The sequence below is a fragment of the Odocoileus virginianus genome, chromosome 26 (assembly GCF_023699985.2).
Source record: "Odocoileus virginianus isolate 20LAN1187 ecotype Illinois chromosome 26, Ovbor_1.2, whole genome shotgun sequence".
NCBI lineage: Eukaryota > Metazoa > Chordata > Mammalia > Artiodactyla > Cervidae > Odocoileus > Odocoileus virginianus.
Window position 1 is genome coordinate 45192813 of NC_069699.1, and position 21469 is coordinate 45214281.

Genomic DNA, 21469 nt, shown 5'->3' on the forward strand with positions numbered 1-21469 from the left:
TTTGGGGGGCCACAAAAGGGAGGAAAGGGCTTGGGTGTTGGGATCAAACCATTCTGGCACCATCTCTTACCCTTTGACAGTGGTCAAGACCTTGCCTTTGCCAGCCTTTCCTCCTCTGTAAGAATGATGCCTGTACCTGTCATAATGGGAGAGGATGTCTGTGTTGCTCAGCACCAGATACAGTAGGTCCTCACAGGGGTCAGTCCCTTTTCTGTGCAGCTCTTGGAAAATGACCCTGTGCTGTTCTAGGTGAGAGCTCTTTTTTCTAAAATGTTTATTTTGCTGTGGTTGGTCTTAGTTGTGACACTTGGGATCTTTAGTTGTGGCATGTGGGATCTAGTTCCCTGACCAGGAATGGAATCCAGGCCCCCTGTATTGGGAGTGCAAGTCTTAGCCACTGGACCACCAGGGAAGTCCCTAGGTGAGAGCTCTTTAACAGGCAGTTTACAGTTTCTGTTATGGGCATGGTCCTGGCACCATGGGTAGACAGTGTTTGTTAGGAAACTGAGTACATGGTAGCGGGCTCTGATGACAACCCCTGTGATGGGTGGGTCAGGGCCATGGCCATCAGTCCTTTTCTGTCTGGGATGGGGCATGTCCATTTCCCCTCCCGCTCACCCCCAGAATCTCTGTAGGGTTTGTCTGGCTTCTTCCTTTGCTTAGGGTTGTTATCATCCGCTCCATAACGTCTTCTCACTCTGACTTGACTTTTGTCCACAGCTCCTAAAATCCATTCCCCAGTGTGTGGGGTACAGTGATTCCCTGACCCAGAAGTCCTTGTCCTACCAGCTAACCTGAGTGGTTTGGCCTATTGCTGTTTTGGTCTCTAGGTCTACTTGCCTGGCCCTTTAATTGGGTCTCTTCCAGGGCCTCACCCCTGGAGGACAGCCTGGTATCTGATTGCACTGGGTGTCTGAGGAAGACAGTACCCTCTCTGAGGCTCTGGAAAGTCTTGCCCTTGGGGATCCACCTAGACCAGGACAGTTAGGCAGGAGGGAAGGGAGTCCCTGCTTCTTGCTGGAGCCAGTACAGAATTCGGGTTGTCACTTCACAGGAGCCTCCTCATCCCACCACACTCCTCACTTAGCAGTGGAGAGGGCTTTCCCACCAACTGCCCCAAGCAAGGCCTCCCCCCACCCCCACCCCCCACCCCGAGTTCTGTGTGGCAAACGTGGGGACAGTGTGCTAGAGATACAGATTTATTTTTCTGTATTTTCCGAAACATAATCTCCAGCCATGCTCATTTGGTTTTCGTCCCCAGAGCTATTTGGGAGAGGATGGTAGGTGGGGCGTGGGTGGGGAGTTAAATCTGGTGCTTGTGGCTGTGCAGTTGGAGTTCATGTCTCTGTGGAGTGTTGAAACCACACAGGGACCAGCAGGCCCGTGGTTCCCCACACCACAGCAACCCTCGGTGGGGCAAGTACCCATCACCCAGGGCCCAGAACCCCAGACTCTGGGACAGCTGTCTGTCTGTGCCAGGGGCTCAGCTCAGTTGCTAAGAAATCACAGGCTCTGAGAATGGGTCAGCTGATGCTACTGGCAGCTTCTGCCTTGCTAGGGCCTGGGCTGGAGCTGGGGAAGTGGCATTAAGGGGGGGCCCACCTTCCAGGGGGAGACATGGCAGCAGGACAGAGTGCCTGTGCACGTGGGCCACCCCCCGGCTGCCCCAGGTGGAAGGAAATTCTCAGAACAGGCCCCTCCTGCCTCGTTTCTTTGCGCCCTGCAGCTCTTAGGTAGTCGGTTAATTTAGGGGACTCGCTTTGCTGCTTGAGAGGCTTAGATCTGGCTTGGATGGCTGGGCCCTCCTGCAAGAGGTGAGGGAACATAAGAGGGAGGAAAATCGTTCATGTGCTCCAACTGAAGTTACCAGTAACTCAGCTTGATCCTCTGTTCCCTGCTGGCAGCCCAGGTTAAGCGCTGGGAACAGGTGTCCTTGGCTAAGGTCAGGAGCAGCCTAGGAGCTAGGGGGCTGTTCCTTGTCCATGGGGCTCCCTAAAGGGACATCCACCAGGCCACAGCAGGTTGAGTGAGCTCGTGCAGAGCCTCTCTTTCGGGGTTTTGTGGAAGACACAGTCTGGTGGGCTGGGTTATGGTATCTCTTTCTGAGCACAGGGGTCAGAGTCAAGCACCCATGCCAGAGGCCTCCTTGATCTCCATGTGTGTGTGTTTGAGGGCCACACTTCTGTCTCTGACATGGGGCATGTGGAGTGACGTTCCATTGTGTTTGCTGGAAGCCAATGAAAAACATCAAAACACTTGGGTAGTGGTAATGGGGGTGCCTGGCTGGGCCTTTGCCACTATAACTGTTGTGGACACAGTAGCCAGGGTTCAGGCGTGCAGGGCCTCAGGCTGGAAGAGGTGAGGAGAGCGGAGAGGTCTGGACAAGCTGTAGGGGCTGTGGGGTGAGGGTCGTCAGAGCTGTGGGATCTAAACACTACAGCATCCTTTGTTTTGCCTCCCCACCCCCTCTATTAATGCTTTGCTGTGTGAGTGTGAAGGAACCAGCCAGTGGGGGTCCCTTGGATCTAAAGGTTGTCCAGGCAGAGGCAATGTGTGGTGAAATGACTGAGTGTGAGTCCAGCCAAGCTTGAGAGCCACGTGAGGCTAGGTCAGTGGGGAGAGGGAGGTGGGGCACCTGGCTGCATCCAGTGCTCCCAGTGATCATCTCAGAAAAGGCTCCAACTGGCCAGATCTGGGGAGGGAACGGGGAAGGAGCTGATTGAGCCTATGCAGCATCCCTGCCAGTGGACCTGGCCCCCAGATGGGCACCCCCAGTGACTGGGGGACGGGTTAGATCCACACTGCTGGGGCCCCAGCTAGAGCTGCTGCTCAGAGTACCGCTCAGGAAGCACCGAGAGGCCCTGGGAAGAAACAACTTGGCAACATGCCTGCCCTGAGCCGGTAAATGAATGTATCAGGAGTGAAGGGAGGACAGTCTCAGAGAACACACATCATACCGGGTCCCTGCCGGGGGTGAGACAGACTCCCCAGCCCCCAGGGTTTGGAAACTGGAATGCACTCCTCAATAACTGCTGGGCTTCAGAGAGTCCCAGTGAAACGGGGCACTGGGAAATGAAAGACAGGAAAATACTGCATAGTGGAAGCTTTGGGGATCTAAGATCTAAGGTGGTTCGTGCTCAGTGGCAGTCAGAGGCAAATTTCTAGCCTAAAGTGAATTTACTGAAAACCAAGAAAGATTTGGGTAGTCTGGGTCCCCAAAGGCCCACTGAGGCTTGGCGTGAGGATCGTCAGCAGTGGAGAGCTTTGCATCTGCGTTGCAGTCCATGATGACTTTGGCCCACAGCAGAGCCCAGGGACAGCCGTCCTCTGGGCTGTGCTTCAAGTGCCCTGGACTGTTTTGTGCACCCTGGGTGGATGGGTAGGAGCCTTTGTGGAAGGAACACCGAGGGACCTGGCGTAGGAGCCATGCTGTCCTCTTGGTAAATGGGCACCGTTGGGGAGGACCGTGGGCCTCCACCCTGAGGGGTCCTCAGAGCACCCTTGTCACTTGCACCCTCCCTGGCATTTTCTGGGACCTGGACCCTGGGGATGGCTCTAGCTCTTCTTGCCTGGTGGACTCCCAGCACTTGCTCTATGGACCTGATGCCCCTGCCAGACTGGGCTGCTGGCCACATTCTTCAGTGGTCCTGCTGCTGCTTGGCCTCCAGCATCTTGTCCCCAACCTGGCATCTGGTGTTGAGTGACAACAGGAAAGGAGACTGACCCACGAGTATTTGTTTGGTTCCTTAGTTGCTGTGACTTCTTAGAAACCTGCCCTTCCCCAGCGAGCTCTGGGCAAGCAGAGAGCCCGGCTTTTTGACACACTCTGTACTATTTTCCTTGCCTTTTCTCTTTCCTTTTTGTTTTTCCTCAAAATGAAAAAACAGTTTTATCGTTTTATATTTGTATTCATGTTGTGTAGCTGTATACTCTAAAATATTGAAAGTATGGGGCAGTTAAGAGATTTCTAACACTCAAGTAAACTTGTCACCTGAAATTGCCCCCCCTTAAGTCCTGTCAGCCTGTGGTGACTGTCCTCCTGGAAGGCTATCTGGGCGATACACGACCTGCTCCCACCCTGCACCCAGACCCTGCACCTGCAGCCATGGTGCTCTGCTCCTGGTGTTGTATTCTCACCCATGCAAGTGGACATTGTTTCCCGTCAGGGAGAGTGGGTCTCCTTTGTCCTGATAGATGGCTGCCCAGGACTCCTGGGTTCTGTGACCCCAGCCCCTGGGGCCCCACCTGCACAGGAAGGCAGTGAGAGACATGACTGGAGGCTTCATCCCTGACCCTCAGCCCTGTCCTCCCCTCTTGGACATGTCACCCTTCAGAAGGGTAAACATACAGACCGCGTCTGAGGATTAAGTGCGTCAGTGCAAGTGAAGTGCTCCAGGCAACCTGAGCACCTGGTGTTAGCCAGCCTTGTACTACTTCTTCATCACCCAGCTTTATGGGCAGCTCAGGGAAGAGGAACTGTGGGTAGATTCCAGAGACATAGGCAGATGTGCATTCTCCTGCAGCTCTGTCTAACCTGCCTTCTCTTCTGGGCAGCCTGAAGCTGCCCTTGCTCCGTGACCTCAGGTCCCTTTCCTGCCTACAACCTGTCTGGTCTTTCTGGCACCGAGTGGAAGTGCTTCCCAGTGTTCCTGTTGTCCATAGGCGTGTGGACAACACCGCTGTGTCAGCCCCGCTGACAGAGGCCCCTCCTATGGGCAGCAGGGGTTCCTGTTGCTCCCTGTGCTGCTCTAGAGGAGCTGAGGTGGCCGTAGACAGCGGCTGCACTATCATCCTCTAGGAGAGAACCTCCTTTATCTGGCTTTGCTTGGGGAATGCCAGATAGAACCACACTAAAGTTTGGCCAAAAGGAAGCGATGGTTTGTCATGGTGTACTTAGCCAACTCTTGCTGTGTGTCTTTCTGCCGTGGGTTTCAGGAGTTTGAGGAAGAGTCCTCGCTCTTTACGGGAGATCATGTCCCCTGCCCCAAGCCTGGATGTGCTCACTGGCCCTCAGGGCGTGGCCGGGCATAGGCCTGGCATCATCCTTTGGACAGTTGTGTGGCCCTTCAGCATCTGAGAAGCCAGAGAGTCAGGTCTCCTCCCAGGGCCCCAGCATGAGAAAAGTGACGTACCCATTAGAGGGACACGAGGTAGGGCATGGTCTGGTCAAAGGGACCTAAGTTCTGGCCCCAGTGCTAGGCCTGGGGTAAGTCAGTGCACCTCTCTGACCACTGTCTTCTCCTTGGAAAGTGAAGACAGTGGTGTCGGCCTAGCAAGGCTGTCAGCACAGACTGTCTCGCTCATCCTGGCCCTTGACCGCTTGGCCCGGCCTTTGTCAGGGGTGTCTAGGAGCAGAGCCTCAGTGGCCGTGCTCATACATTGGCGCCTGCCAGTTCCTCCGCCCAAGGTTGGGGAGAACATGGGCTAGGTGAGGTGCTCAGCCCTGAGTCCTGCTGTCACTGTCACTCATGATGTGCACTGTCACTCTTCCTGTGCATTGAGGATCTAGAGTGACCTTAGGTGTTTGTTCTTTTTGGCTTGTTCTCACAGGGTCCAGCCACCACGGTTGCCTTTTCAAGAACGGGGGAGTATTTTGCTTCTGGCGGTTCGGATGAGCAAGTAAGTAAAGAATGGTCCGAGGGGTCCCAGCGGATACTGAGTAGAACAGACAGGGGGCCGAGGTGCCCCGGGGATGGATGGGCTGGGTTTCACCAGCTTCCTTGGGCACTTTCAGCAACCTTAAAGGCTGGATCTTGGGGTGGGGTGCTCAGAGTGGCGCCCTACTTCCCCAGAGCAGATATGCTGCAGGCGCCGACCCATGGCAGCATCTCAGAACTCCTGATGCTCAAACCAGTGTGGGCCGGAAGGAGTCTGGGTTAGTGTTGCCATGAGAAAGGTAAAATAGAGACTTTTTGTTTTGGCTTTTTTTGGGCCATGAGGCATATGGGATCTAGTTTGTCGACCAGGGATCACTCCAGTGCCTCCTGCATTGAAAGTGTGGATACTTAACCACTAGACCACTGGGGAAGTCCCCAGAGTTTTTTAGGAACTTCTTTTTCCTGATTCTAGGTGAATAATTAAATAATTATTGGATGCTTACTGTGGACCTGGTAATGTGGGCAACACGGCAAGAGTGTGCTCCCTCACTGAGTCCTCGGGGCAGCCCCGGGGGATGGGCCTTCTCTTCAGCCATTCTGTGGGTGAGGAAGCTGAGTCTGAGCTAGGACGTGGCTGGAGGCTCCGCTCCACTGTCTGCCGGCCATTGCTCCCCAGCCTGCTCGTGTGCTGTCTGAGGGACAGCATTTTCCAGCTCCACGACTGCAGAGCGAGAACATGTGTGAGGAGGTCCTGTCTTGCCTTGTCACCATGTACCTGGGCTCTGGGACCTGGTAGGCCTCCCACTGGAAATCTTTCTCCGGGTTCTGGTGTAGTGCTGCTTGGCCAGAGAACCGTACTTCCCTGAGGAGGGGAGGAAAGAGTGGCTGCTCTGAGCTACTGTGACCTGGTAGGTTGCCCAGAATGTTCATCCTGCTGCTCCCCAGCCTGATAGCTCTGATGGCTTCACCCAGGACAGTCCCGCTGGCCTCCCAGTGAGCTCCAGCCCTAGCTGATTTTGGTTCAGTCTGTCAGGAAAGCAGAGGGTGGTTGGAGGCACAGCTGGGCTACGAGATGGCATGTGTCTTCCCTCACTAGCACCAGTTCCTGTGCTTACCAGACAAGGCAGACTCCTGAGCCTTCCTTGGGTGTGGAGTCCTGGCTCATTGCTTAGAAGACTAGGGACACTAATAAATCCACACCATAAATAAAGTCACAAGAGACACCCTGGTAGGAAGTAGGGCCCCCACCCTGAGCCCTCCTTCGGCAGCCACCGCTGTCAGCTCCCTGGCTGCCTTCTTATTGTGTGCTCTGAGAGCCTTTTGGGAATGGCATTTGACATTCTCTCTCCACATTCCTGATAGCCATTCCTCTGCTCAGGATTATTCAACAGTTAGAGTGGTGCAGTGCACACCCCTATAAACAAGGGGGTGAGTGCAGACATTCTTTTTGTAACGGGGACCAATGAGAGACCCTGGATCCCCATAAGCTGGGGATGGTGAACAGTGCTGCTTTGTGGGTGGTGAGCAGCTTCCCACAGAACCAGGCTTATGACTGCATCCCGATGCGGGAAGCATCAGGGGATGCTGAGTTTTCATCTTGTGGATCCGGCAGTTTTTCTGTGGCCTCAGTTGACTACTGGCCATGATTCACAATTCCTACCATCCTGGAAGTGGTCCTGGAGGAGTGCAGCTGACACCCTCCAGCAGGGAGCACTCTTACCCAGCTTTTGTAGGAGGAACCTCAGGGCATGAAGATCCTTCCAGTGGGAAGTAGAAGAATGGATGTGTTAATCACTTCTCTCTGGGGCCAGACTTCTCCCTGGGGCCAGTGTCTGAGTTTCATAGCAGCCCTGTGAGGTGGGGACTACCATTCATCCCCATTTCACAGATGAGGAAACCAGGGCACAGAGAGATGAGTCTCTTGCCTAGAGCCGTGTAATAAGGGGTGTAGCCAGGATCTTAACCCTAGTGGTATGGCCTGGAGTCTGTATCTGAACCACTTCTCACAGTGAGGCTGGCCAGGCTGCCACCGTAAATAACTTCTATTTTAGTGGGGAGATAGGTGATAAACAAGGGAAAGCGGACAGAGATTTAAACAACTACTGAGTCTGATGCCTTGAAGGAAATAGAGAGCTATGATCAAAACTAGCAAGAGGGCCAGAGAAGGCCTCTCTGAGAAGGTGGCGTTAGGGCAGACATTTAGCCTGAGATGCTCGCTATACAGAGCCTGGGCCTGGGATGCCTCAGGCACAGGGAGCAGCCATGCGGGGCCCAGTGGTGATGGTGACTCTCCACCCTGATGGAGCACCCGATCCTCTTGGGGCTCTCCAGGGAGGTGGGGCAGGTCTGGAGATGAGTGGGGTGCCAGATGGGGACCATAGTCTCACCACTGGCCCAGAACTTTGGCGGTAGCCTCTGGGCCCATTTTCTCCATGAAGAAGGACAGGTAAGGGGTATTTCTCCTCCTGATTCTGTATGCTTGTTGGTCTTGACAGGTGATGGTTTGGAAGAGTAACTTTGACGTCGTCGATTATGGAGAAGTGCTAAGAGTGCAGAGGCCCCCGGCCGCGCGGGTCAGCTCCTCTGGGACTCTGGTAAGTGGCCTGACAGGCATTATCCTGAGCCCTGTGGCTGGTGGACTGGGTCATGGTCAACAGCACTGGGCTCGGGGACGGTGGGGGCGCTGCAGGCTTAGGTTCCAGGGAAGAGACCCGGGTAAGATTTCATGATTTACCAGAAACTTCTTAGGTGCTTGTGGTGCTTTGTTTCAAATCCGGAGTGAACAGACAAGATGTGAGGACGCTAACAAGCATAGACTGCCGGCTGCCTAGGCCCCGCGTCGTCTGCTGGGGGATTGTTCCTGTGGTTTGGGCCGCTGGCTGGTTGAGGCTCGAGGAGAGGAAGGACCTCTCTGGTGCTGAGCCTCGGATGCAGTGTCAGATTCCTAGAGGGTTCAGGGCCTGAAGCCACAGTTAGGACAAATGGGAAGGGCCCCAACCCTGTTCTCACTTCCTTTTTTTTTTAAACCATGGAAGGGAAGTTCCTCCACCACAAACCATTTTTAGTGCCTTTGTTGGTAAAAGGGCACCCAGTGTTCCTGAATTAAAAACACTCAGTAGTTAACAATATTTTTTTGACAAATATTTGGGGTAAAAAAGATAGCTGATATGGTGTCACTCTTTGAAGAAGGTAATTTTTAGCTTTGGCTGAAATAAACAGTGACACCAAGGAGGTGGAGCCGCGCGGATTGTAAGCTCTGGTGCAGGCTGCTTAAATCTCTCCTGCCTGGACCTTAGTGGCAGCGTGGCCTCTCCCACACGCAGAGGCTGGCCTGAACAACAGGAAGCGGCTTGCCCAAGGCCCCCAGCGAGTCAAGGTTGGCCGAGAATAGAACCAGGAAGCCTCTAAGTCCAGGGCTTTCTTTGGCTCCAGCAGAGGGCCCTGCCCCACCCATGCCCTGTCCTATGTCTCAAGGACATAGAGGGACTCCCTCTAGGAACACGCCAGTTTGGGGTTTAAAGCTTTTCTTCTAAGAGTTGCCCTTGGCCCAGAGGTTTTGTTCTCCCTCCTCATTTGCTAAGGAGCGTCCAGTTCTCATCTTTTGGTTTTGTTGGGAGAGTGGTGGCTGGGTTGCCCGGTGGTCTGCTTGCCGCTATTTCATCTTCCACCTATAAAGCATTTTCCAGACTGTGGGGTTGGGATCCCTTGAGGTCCATGCCCACCTCCCCTACAGCTTCCCGTCTGTTGGGTATTTATGGTGAACCACGCCCTGTTGAGGCCTTGACGTGTAGTGCCCTGTGTGTTCCTGACCTCGTCACGATGAGTGCTCTGAGTGACTGTTCTCGTTCACAGTTGAGACATCTGGGGCCTAGTCGCCTGCCGCAGTGTCTAGACCTGGGGGCCCACCATGCTGGTCCCCCTGAGCAGGGCTGACTAAACTAGAAGCTGGTGGTAGAGGTGGTAGAGGGCTGGTTGGAAGCTCTTTCCCATCCCAGGAGAGGGGCCTGCCATCTCTCTCCTGGGAATGGTTAGTAATCAGCAGCAAGGGGAGAACCCCATGCTCCTTTTCTGGTAGCTTTTGGGAAAGTAACTTAGCTGCCCCATGTCCCTTCAGTCTGAGCCAGAGACAGGGTGTTGGGCACCCTTGCTGCCCATAGTTGCAGGGCCTGGTCATCTAGGATGGAGGGTGTGGGGTGGGAAAGCCAGCAGGACAAGGCAGGGTAGGGTCTGGCTGGCCGAACCATTAAGAGGCCTCGGAAGGAACGTTTGTTCCCGAACTAGCTTCACGCCTTCTGCCCAGTGAGCATCACACCCTGTGGGGCTCAAATCGGGAAAGGGGTGTGGGATCTAAGGTCTACACCCCGGCTCCATGGTCCAGGTAAAACACCCACTTTTCTCAAACCTCCATTTCCACAGTGGGACCTGAACACCCCCACAGGCAGGCTTCCAGGACCCCACGTCTGATGTAGGTGACTTCGCTAACCCAGAAAGTGACTTGACATTTTAATCCTAAAGTCATTCTTTGTTTCAGGCTTTTTTGCTCATTTGTCACAGGCCCCTTTGAGACTCTTGAGTTGACGTGTAGGTCCTCCAGACTTACCACGTCCACACATGCATACCACCAATGTACACTTGAGTGGCTCTGATCTCAGGACTCCCAGGTCAAAGAGGAGAGCTGGGGGGTGGGGGGAGGTTGTTTGTTTTGTTTTATATTTGTAACAGAAAATTCATCATTTTGCCTATTTTTAAAAAGTATATTTTTATTTATTTGGCTGTGCTGGATCTTAAGCATGCAGGATCTTTGGTCTTCATTGTGGCATGTGGACCATTTTGCCTTTTTTTTTTTTAAGATTTCTTCGTTTCTATGGCTATATAGGGCCTTTGTTGCTTCTGGAGGACTTTCTGTAGTTGCAGTGTGCGGCCTTGTCATTGCAGTGCCTTCTCTTGTTGTGTAGCTTAGGCTGTAGGCCTGCGGGCTTCAGTAGTTATGGCCCCTGGACTTTAGAGCCCAGGCTCAGTAGTTGTGGGGCATGTGGGACCTTCCAGACCTAGGGATCAAACCTGTGTTCCTTGCATTGACAGGCAAATTCTTTACCACTGAGCCACCAGGGAAGCCCCCATTGTGCCTATTTTTAAGTGTACAGTTGAGTGGCATTAAGTGCATTCATACTGTTGGGCAACAATCACCACCTCCATACACAGAATTTTTTCATCTTCCCAAACTGAGGCGAGCTAGTTGGTATAGTGCAGCTCAGTGGCTAGGTTTTCCCCTGAGGTGGGGAGGTGGGCTGATGAGTGTAGTCTTCCTTTCTTGCCCACGGGCTTCCCAGGCCCCGAGGTAGTGCTGGTGACTGATTCTGTGGCCAACCAGGGTATCTCAGCTCCTCAGGGAGTCCCCACTCCTCTAACTCTGTCCACATAGCATTCTTCCAGCAACGGAGGGTTCTCTGCCTTGGTGCTGTCGATCCTTGGTGCTGCCAGATGAATCTTCACTGTGGGGGCTGTCTGTGCATTGTAGGATGTTTAGGAGCATCTCACTGGCTTGCCGGTAGCACCCCCCACCCCTAGTTGAGACAGTCAGAAATGTCTTCAAACATTGCCAGCTGTGTCCTGGGGAGCAGCACTGCTTCTGGTTGAGAATCACTTCAATAACTCCTGTCTTGGGAGTGAGTCAAGAAGAGGGGCTTCTGCCGCAGGGGTGGGTGGGGGTGGGAGGAGCTTGGGGATGACACTAACTCTGGAGCCTCTGATCCTGCTTGATAGGCCAGATCTGGGCTCTCCCCCAACCAAGCAACTGTGGCCCAGTTCTCTTAGTCTGGCTTTCTAACACAAGCCCATTTTGTAGAAATGTTTGGCTTATCAAACTTTGGAATCTCCAGGGGTGATGGTAAACAACAGAAAAAGACCTTTAACAGTTTGATTTTCCTTACTACACTTAAAATGTGCTCTTGCCCTTCCTGCCTGCAGGCTTTCCCTGGCTCTTAAGGTGTAGTGCCTGGTTAGGATTTGGTGGCTTAGCTTCCCAGGGAGCCTTGAGCACCACCGCTGTGCCAGGGAGCTCTTGATCCTGATGTCCGCCTCCCCCCCCCCCCCCCCACACCCCCGTCCCAGCCCTGTTTACACTCTGGGTCTCAGATTCAAATGCCACATGAGTCACCCCTGGGCATTTGGGGATGTTAGAAGCACATTGGGCCAGGTGCTAGATCTTGAATTCTGGACCACATGCCTGTTAGAGTTTGGCAGTCTAAAGCCAGAGGGGCAGACCATGGCAGGGGCGGCCCTGTGAGCCTGTGACAGCCCCTGGCCTGGACCCCTGCCGTGGCTGTGGCTTCAGTGCTTGCTCTTGGAATGAAGGCCATCCTTGAGCCCACTGTGAACAGAGCTCTGTTCAGTGCCGGAGCTATTTTCAACCTCTGGTTGAAATTCACAGCTTATTTTTAGACACATTTCATGTTGAAAAGCAAAAGCCATTTCCCAGCCCTTCAGAATGAGAATAATGGGTTCCATTTTCCCTCTATTCTTGGCTGAGTTGTGATGAGGAGGGATCTTGGGACTGTGGCTAAAGAGCTTTCTCTCCTTGGAATCCTACAGAGGCAGGACTGCAGCCTGTGCCCTGGGCTGAGAATGGGCAGGAAACGCCACGTTCTGCCCTGTGGCGTGCTGCATGGTGGAAGATTGGAAGGTTTCAAGCAGACGAGTGCCTCCAGAGGGGCTTGTGAGGGTCCCAGCATGCTGTCTGTGGCAGGGGCTTGTGCTGGCATTGCCGGGGGACTGTATTGAGCCCTGTTTCCTACTCCAGCCCTGGTCAGCTCACCCTCTCTCACTCATTCTCATGGTTCTCACTCCCTCCTGTGTTTTCTGCTCAGTCCCTGAGGCTGTTGACCATTGTGTCTTGGCTGACCTTGGATTTGGCACCTGCTCTCCAAGTCCCAGCCACTATAGCTGACTTTTGCCTCAACCACAGAAGCATCCTAAAATCATTTTTCATAGCAAGGATGCATTTATTCTGATAACAATCTTACTCTTGCCCTCCTCCAAACATCTGAGAGCCTGTTGTGCAATTAGGAAGGAAGGTTGTGCTGGGTGGGGCGGGAGGTTAAGAAGGCCGAATTCTAGGTAATTCAGTAAAACTAGAAAACCACTTCCTGAGTTCTCTGAGCTGACTGCCTGCCAGTTCAAAGAACCTTGAGGTCTAGGGCCAAGGGCTTTTCTCCACTCACCTCGGGTGGGAAGATGCCGACTCCTTCTCCTCTGTGAGATTGCATGAGGTGTTACCCATCAAGCAGGCACTTGAAACCGTGCCTAGCACATGGCAAGTGCTTACCAAGCTCTATTTTTATTATTTAAAAATTTTTTTTTCCTTTTTTCTATTTTTAGAATATTCCTTTTCCTTCCTCCGTCTGACAGAGCTAGACAAGCCCCCTGCCCCTGCTGTGGTGAGGGACAGCAGGCCAGGGGGTGGGGCGCTTCTGACCAGGTTATCTTCGAGGTTGACTCTGCTCCGCAGGCTGTCCCTGTGAGGGCTAGTGCAGCTTCCAGACTCTTGCAGGTGTCAGTTATACATCCTGATGAGTAGCCTGAGTCCTCTCTGCTTCCACATGCGAAAGCGAATCTATGAGGTGGGAGGAAGCACCTTTCCTTTCCCCCTCGCCCCCACAACTCCTTGGGCACAGTGCCCTGGACCCTCCGAGCCTCAGCCCTCCTCTTCTGTCCCCAGGAAGAGGAGGCCAGGTTAGCCAAGGATATCTGGTCCAAGGCCTCAGCCTTCACTCAGGGTGGTCCATTTCTTCTCCTTAATTACTCTGGTCCACAGAGCCCCTGACACCCCCTGTACCCCTGCTTCAGTTCCCACATTTTCTGTTTGCAGAGTGGGCTTGACTTAAGGGTTCTTGGGCCCTGATTCCTGGTCCAGAGAGCCCTGGCACTGGATCTTGTCCCATGCTGAGGATCTGGGGGTCCTGGGTGGCGTTTGCTCAAGATCTGGGTTCTCACACAGGGCCCTGGCCTGAGGAGTCATCAGATCAAGGTAGGGAAGGGGCCCGTCTCCACCTGTCTCATAGATTTGCATTCTTGCTCGGGAACTTGGGAGACTTGGGTCTCTTGATGAGAACACACATTTGTAGCTGGCAATCACTTTTCATAGTGAGGAGAAGTGTGGATCTATAGACGAGGCATTGTGAGTAACTAGAGCAGATGTGAACCCCAAGTTTACATGTCTTAGAGAAGAGCCTCTCCTTTCGCTACTTGAGGCCAATTCTGGCTCAGAATTTTCTAAGCTATTAAAGGGGGCTCTTGGCAACAGATCCTCAAGCAGTTATCTAAGGTCATGCCACCCTGAATGTGCCCGATCTCGTCTGATCCTCAAGCAGTCAGAGGGTGCCAGGCACATGGGCATCGAGAGCCTGGTGAAAGACACAGGGAAGCAGACCCTCCCCAACCCTTCCAGCACTTTCTTGCCTGGTTTGGCCATTGTTGGGCCTGGCAGGGTCTGGGCTTTGGGGGCAGACTTGGTAACAGTGGGGACTTTGTTTTCATGTTTCCTGGGACTTAGTGGATAGGCCATCTCTGTGTGACTCCTGTGGCATAATTCTTTCCCACCCCCGGTGCTGCACAGAGGAGAAACCTGAGCCCTAAGGTCACCTGCTGGTGAGCAGCCCAGGCCCAGATGTAGCCTGTGTCCCTAGGTCTCAGCTTTTCTGTTAGGAACGTTGAGAGACTCTTAATTGGAAACAAGTAAGAGGTATTCTCCCCATTTCTTAAGGGGGCAAAAACATCCTGTCTTCCTCAGCCCCCAGGCCAGATAGCCAAGCCCTGCATGGGACAGACTGGTGACTCAGAAATACAGCCCTTTGTCACTCTTGTGTGTGTGTGCTTGTGTCGACCCCTGCAGTTCCCCTCGGGGCCTCTGGTGTCTGCATGCCTGTCACCCTAGGTGAGAGTTGAGTTCCCACTGCCCATCCCTGTTATCACCCACTCTAAGACCCCAAGGTTCCTCTTCTGAGAGGCATCTCCAGATCACCTGGGATGGGATGGGCACCATATAGGACAACCAGAGACCTGGCTGGTCAGGCGCTTCCTGGGGTGAGTACAGCACTCTTACTAGGATGGCTGCCGGGGAAAGATTCTTGGGCAGCCCTACTGGGGAGGTGGGTGATGCTGGAAACTTGCGGCTCCTGGAGTCCCTTTAAGAGCTTGGCTGGCAGTATTGCCTCTGTGTCCTGTTCCTAGCCAAGGCTGAGGCCTGGTTGGATATAGCAAGTCTCTTCTCTGACCTCAGGCAGGTCATCTGGAGTCTCTGTATCCTGATTTCTCCCCACCAGCCTACATTACTCCTTCGGGCATTTTCTGTTTTGCGGGCTCACTCTGCAGAAGACCATCCGGTGGGGGTGGGGGGTGGGGCAGCTGCAGCAGCCTTTGCTGACTCTGGTGACGGAGGCCCGCAGACAAGATGCCTCAGTCCACACTGGGATTGCATGTTCCCCCCGGCCTTTACCTGAGTGGAAGTCGTAGAAAGTGCTCCAGGTTTCTTAGTTTCCTTGAGAAGCCAGAGGATCCTAGAAATAAAGAAGTTCTGTGTTTGTTCTGCCTTTTTCCAGTAGTCATGTCTAACTATTTGCCACCCCACGGAGTGTAGCCCACCAGGCTCCTCTGTCTATGGAATTTTCTAGGCAACAATACTGGAGTGGGTTGCCATTCCCTTCTCCAGGGGATCTTCCTAACCCAGAGATTGAACGAGGGTCTCCCACACTGCAGACAGATTTCTTTACCATCTGAGCCACCAGGGAAGCCCCCAAACTTGGGCTGCACTGGGTCTTTGCTGTTCCCTGGGCTGTTCTCTGGCTTGGTAAGCGGGGGCTCCTCTCCGTCCTCATTGTGATGGCTTCTCTGGTTGTGGGGCACAGGCTCTAGGTGCATGGGCTCGCAGCACGCAGGCTCAGTACTTGTGGCTCATGGGCTTTAAGTTGCTCCATGGCATGTGGAATCTTCCTGGACCAGGGATCAAAACCCATGTCTCCTGCAATGGCAGGTGGATTCTGATCCACTGTACCACCAGGGAAGTCCCCAAGCTACAATTTTTGAAGAAAGTTTCCTGCTTTGGACAGTGGCTGATGGGTACCGTGACTGTGCACTGTCCAGGAGCACCAAAGACTCTGATACATGTAGCAGAGGGCTCCCTGGGAATCAGAGTGAGGGACTGGCCTCTTCCCTCTGACCCGATATGTCCAGTTCTAGGAAGCAGGCAGGATCCCCTCTCCTTTATAACTGACTGAGTGGCAGGTGGGTCAGGGCTGCTACCAGGTACACGGTAAAAAATTACCATGTTTCCGAGAAGGGACGGGTTGCTTTTCACAAGCAGGAGAATGATTTTGTGGAAGTGCTTTGGGAGAAGTGTCTGGGCTTCCTGGCAGTATAGTGAGGAGACAAGCCTTTTAACATGTGACGTTTACTGAGCAAGCCTCTTGTGGTGGTTCTCAAACTTTGGTGTGTATCAGAATTTCCTAGAGGGCTTGTTAAAATTCACCTTGTCTCCTCCCCAGAGTGTCTGATTCAGTAAGGGAATTTGCATTTCTAACAAATGTCTGGTGATGCTGATGCTGCTGGAAACCAATAGATTGAGACCCTGGCATGCTGGGCAGGGAGACGGTGGAAGGAGAGAGTCTTTGTCCATCTTAGGAAGTTTCTACAACTTGGGAGAGGCACCTGGAGAATTGGCACCCCTTCAGCCCAATTTGGAAAGAGGTGTGGTTGGTTCTGATCTTTGTGCTATGTTAGAAGAAATCCCAGTGTTGCCCTGTGGTCTCTTTGGACCTAAAGGCACTCTTTAAACCTGCTGGGCTCTGTTGACAACTGAGCAGGCAGATGTGTGGTTTTATTACCAGTCAGTCAGAGGGAGAGTGGGACCCCAGGCAGCCCTCTGAGCTTCTGCTGAGCCTGTCATCCTCTGTGGGCTCCTGTCCTGGCCCCTCGTGCTGCTGCATCAGTCCAGTCACCAGTGCTTGAATCCACATTCTCCACGCCACCTGCCTCCTGCGTTGTCCTCAGTGTTCACCTCTTACCCGGCAGATGGGGGTGCCTAGGTCACCTCCCGTCCTCCAGGGCCTGCAGGGCCTTTAGGGAAGTTGGTGGGTGAGTCTCTGACAGCTGAGCTTGAGATGGCCTGGGTGCTTGTGGCCCAACATGTGGAGGTCGTCTTTGTAGAGCCTTTTGGGGAAGTGCCTCCAGATGGCAAGAGCAGGAACAAGCCCCGAAATGGCCCTGACAGCTGTGACATGTAGAGGATGGGGTGGTGGGATGGGCAGAAGCTGAACTCCTTTCTCCAGCTGCCCTTTCAAGGGGATGATGGTAGTTTCCTGCCACTGAAAAATTCCCATCCATTTCACAAGATCCCTATCCAGAGAAAGGCACAGTTCCTAGGAAGGAAGGCCTATTAATGACTAAACCAGCCGGGGGCGTAGTCTCCGAAATCCAGGGCAAGGCGCATTCACACAGTCACAGTGCCATGAAGATGGGTGAACTTGACTCTGGAATCCAGACAGAGCCTGGATGCCCTTGTGTCCAGCTCTGAGTGCATCGGAATACACCTGGTGCAGGAACCTGGGTGTGCACTCACACCTTAGAGAGCTCTCTTACCTCTTTGAAGGGTCTCAGAGCTACTTTGGGTTTCCTTTCCTCCTGGCAGCCAAAGCATGGGTTCAAGGTCAATGGAGATTGCACAGTTGCTTGTGCATGCTAAGTCGCTTCGGTTGTTTCCAACTCTTTGTGACCCTATAGACTGTAGCCCACCAGGCCCCTCTGTCCATGGGATTCTCCAGGCAAGAATACAGGAGTGGGTTGCCATGCCCTCCTCCAAGTGATCTTCCCGATGCAGGGATGGAACCTGCGTGTCTTGTGTCTCCTGTATTGGCAGGCAGGTTCTTTGCCACTAGCGCCACCTGGGAAGCCCCCACAGTTGCACATGTGAGCCAAATCACAGGACAGTGGGTTCCTCACATTGTGGCACTTTACTCTGAGGTTAAAATGTCCTGGGCAGGCACAGGCCACATGCCTTGGGTGTTTTTGTTTCACCTGTGGGGCCACTGCTGTGACGCTACCATTTTGGTGACAGCACTTATCCACAGCCTGGTTAGGCGATGCTGACAAGTCCCCTCTCCACAGAAAGCCAGCAGAGTCCATGCACACAAAGCAGGGAAGGTGGGCAAGAACTGAGGCCATTGGCATCTAGAGCCAGTCTGCCTGCCTCCCTTCTTTCCTCCTTCCCTCCCTTTCTTCCTTTTTCCATGGAACTTTCAAACTCAGAAACCTGAAAGTGGAAGAAATGAGCCACAAGTGGAAATAGACTGAGTTGCTTACATCTGACTGTGGCTCTTCAGCCCCCACCCTCTCTGTTCCCCAGCAGAGCTGCATTCATCCTTTCAGTCTCTTTCCAGGTGGCACCTCCTCCACGCAGCCTTCCCAGAAGGAAGGCTGCGAACTCTTCCTGCTCTGCCCACCCAGAGCACTGCTTACTAGAGCCGCCCCTCTCTGCTGCAGTCAGTTACTTGCAGGCCTAACTTTTTCCTCTGTATCCGCGTGGTGCCCAGCATGCCTCTGGAACAGGAAATCTGAGTTCAGTGGACACATGCCTGCTGCCTGTGGGCAGCGTGGGTGGAGTGTGTGAGGCTGGAGGCAGGCTCTGGCTCTTGGCTTTTGGCACGTTTGATGGTCCCAGGCTAAAGGAAGGAAACCACTTGCTGGCCTGGTTTGTCACCTTCGGGTTAGGTGGCATGGCATGGTGTGGGTCGTGGAGGGTGGGAGAATCTACGCGTTTGGACTAGAAGTTTTAGTCTTCCTTTTCATTTCATTCCTTTTCATTTTCAATGGAAAAAAGCCCTTTGCAGCTTAGATTTTCCAGATTGGATGGCAGCATGGCCCATGTGGTATAAGGGTGTTGAATAATGCTTGTGTTTATGTTCTCATTGGTTACCATGGAAAAAAATCAGAATAGATGGTTTCCATGGAGATTATCTTAAAATTAGTTTCTTTGAAGTTCTGGACACTGCTGCAGGGTTCACTGAACACTGTTGATGCAGTTAGGGCTTTCTCTATGGCAGTACCAAAGGCTATCCTGGATGTTTGTAGATTTAGCCAAATTTGCCTCCTGTGCTTGAAAGTGTCAGGACACCAGAGTGGGAGTGACCTTGTACCTCAGCTTCTTCCTGGGGTCCTACTCTCTTGGCCTCGGCTCCACAGCTCATTCCTGTCACTTGGAAGCTTTTTTTTTTAACCTCCAAAAAAAAAAAATTTTGTATTGTGGAAATTATTAAGCTAGCACAAAAAGTAGAATATAATATAATGAACCCCCCCATGTACCTGTTGCCTCACTTCAGCATTTTGCCAACCTTGTTTTTTGTCTCCTCCCACAGCTTTTAAAATAATTGGAATATTTTTGTTTAATCCAGCTATTTTATTTTACCCTAAATAAAGACTTCTTTTTGGTTAAATAAATGCAGCTTTCTTACCACATCCAACAAAATGAATAATTCCTTAATATCAGGTGTCTAGTGCATATTCACATTTTTCTTCATTGTGTCAAGAACGTTGTTTTGTGCTCTTTGTTCAAAGAAGGATGTGGGAGCCTTTGAGAAACCCCACGTCTCCCCTTCCCAGAGTGGTCCTGGGACGTGGAGAGGCTCAGTGCTCTTAGCTCAGAGCTGCAGCTGGGCCAGGCCAGGCCAGCCTCGGGGCTCCACCCTCCCACTGTCCTCTCGGAGAGTTGTGTGCTCTGAGCTCTGGGAAGCCCTTGTCCCCCCCCCCCCCCCCCGCTGGAGATGCATCAGCGCAGGTGGGCCCGCCACCACCAGCTGTCCTAGGGCAGGCGTCCGCTGGGGTGCGCTGTCCCCCTTCACAGCCTGTAGGGGGAGGGAGGTGGAGAGGTGCTGTAACCTTGATTCACAACAGCTGTGTGCAACTTCATGTTCCAGGAAGGGGGGCTGTGAGACCCCGGATTGGGAGGAGGCAGCCTCGCTCGGCTCCTCCCTTGGCAGCACCAGGGTGAGGGCTTTGGCTCATTGGAGGCCTGCAGCCTCTGCGGGGCAAGCAGGGCCAGTCTTGGCTGGCTGTCTCACAGGCTTTGCTCACGTCCTGAGAAGCTGCACAAAACATGAATTACCGAATGGTGGGAGTGGTGCCTGGGGATGATCGGTGTCTCTAAGTCTCTCCATTGAACCAAGTGCAAGGAGAGTTTAAAATAGCCAGCCTTTGTTCCCGAGGTTTTAAACATTCAACTCCAGTAGTTACAATGAGCTGTCTTCAAGTGGATCTATAAATAAACTGCTACTGTTCCTCTTTGTCACCGAGAGCTTCGGCGTCTTCCAGAGACGTCGGCTCTGCTGCTCATCTTCATTAGATGCCTCTCATCTGCCGGGCAGCTGCAGCCATCAGCAAGCTGGGCTGACACGCACAGTGCATAATGACAGCCACACGTTCCTTTTAAAAAGCCACAGTCCTCCTTGACTGACTGCACAGGGAAAGACGTAGCATTGCATTGGAGAAACCTGGCAGTGGGGTCAGCATCACCATTGATCGAGGTCAGTGTCGCTCATACAGAAGACCTGTCCATACGAGCTCTGTGATGTCATGCATATGACATCACACGTGTGGTGCTCCTGTAAAAAATGCCTAACCTCACTCCAGTTGTGGGAAAACATCAGACCGAAACTGAGGGGTGTTTGACAACATAACTGACCAGTAATCTTTCTTAAGTGTCAGTGTCATGAAAGACAAGGGAAAGCTGAGGAACTGGACAGATTGCAGGAGACTAAGGAGAAAAAACTAAATGTGGTGGGAGATCCTGGATAGGATTCTGGAACATCAGGATTCAAGGATATTAATAGGTAAACTGGTGAAGCCTGAGTGGAGCCCTTCCTTGGTTTGGATAATGGAATTGTCCCCATGTTCATTTCCTGGTGTGACCATTGTACTAATGATTATGTAAGATGTTAACACTGGGGGAGGGATATATGGAAATTTTCTGTACTATTTTTTGCAACTTTTCTCTGAGTCTAAAATTAGATCAGAGCAGTTTAAAAAACAAAAACTGCCATTGTTGCTTGAGCTTTATTGGAAGCCTTGATTTCCCACCCAGGGTGTCTCGGTTCATGGTGTGGAGAGCAGGTTTTTCTGTCTCACAGTAGGAGGTAGCAACCCTAGGGACTCAACACCCAGCCTGAGGTGAACTGAGCAAAAGCTGGCCCTACAGGAAGCAGGTTGTGTTCAGAGGGCACTCCTACAAAGGTGTTGGTCACGCCCCCTGGGCACCACACGGCGGCGTTGTCTGCTTCTCAACATTGGTTCCCAGAATGCTCCAGAGGGCACCTGCTCCAGGAACTCCGGGCAGACTGGCAGCAGATGCTCCACACATAGCCTCCTCCTGACACTTCCCTGGGCCTCACGGAGGACCCCACTGCCTGCCCCACTCTCTTCCTTCTCATCTGTGTCCCTGACCGTGGGCTCTGCCTTGCTGCTTACCAGTGTGGGATTCTGGCTGTACCAGGTGTGATGATCTGGGGGTTTCCAGATTGGTCTGATTGGTCTCCTCCACCCTCGGAACCAGGAGCGGGCCAAGATCTCCCCTGCACACAGGAACATTCTTCCTGCATGATGGTCTGCTTGCTTCCTGACTGCCGCCACCAGTTTGCAATCACTTAGCCTCTCTTTCCCCATTTCATCCTCACTCCCTTCTCTGCACAGCTTCTCTCATGGGTCATTTCAGTAGGACTGTCCTACTTTTTGCTCCTGGAGACATATCTGGACATTGGAATGCCTTTCCATTTCCTGCATATAACCAAGGCCCTCCTTTCACACCTTTGAAACATTTGGCTTCGTAAACCAGC

General features: G+C 52.9%; 1 protein-coding gene across 9 annotated transcripts in view; it reads left to right on the forward strand.

Moving 5' to 3' along the window:
* POC1A (POC1 centriolar protein A) overlaps positions 1 to 21469 on the forward strand; it is a 124528-nt gene that overhangs the window by 57728 nt on the left and 45331 nt on the right. For all 9 annotated transcript variants that reach the window (XR_011483747.1, XR_002310020.2, XR_011483748.1 and 6 more), the window contains 2 exons: positions 5551 to 5619; positions 8093 to 8191. Coding sequence is in view for 6 of the 9 variants with exons in the window: in XM_070455990.1 (XP_070312091.1) it covers positions 5551 to 5619; positions 8093 to 8191 (168 nt within the window). In the remaining 3 variants the exon portion in view is untranslated. The remainder of the gene's footprint in view (positions 1 to 5550; positions 5620 to 8092; positions 8192 to 21469) is intronic.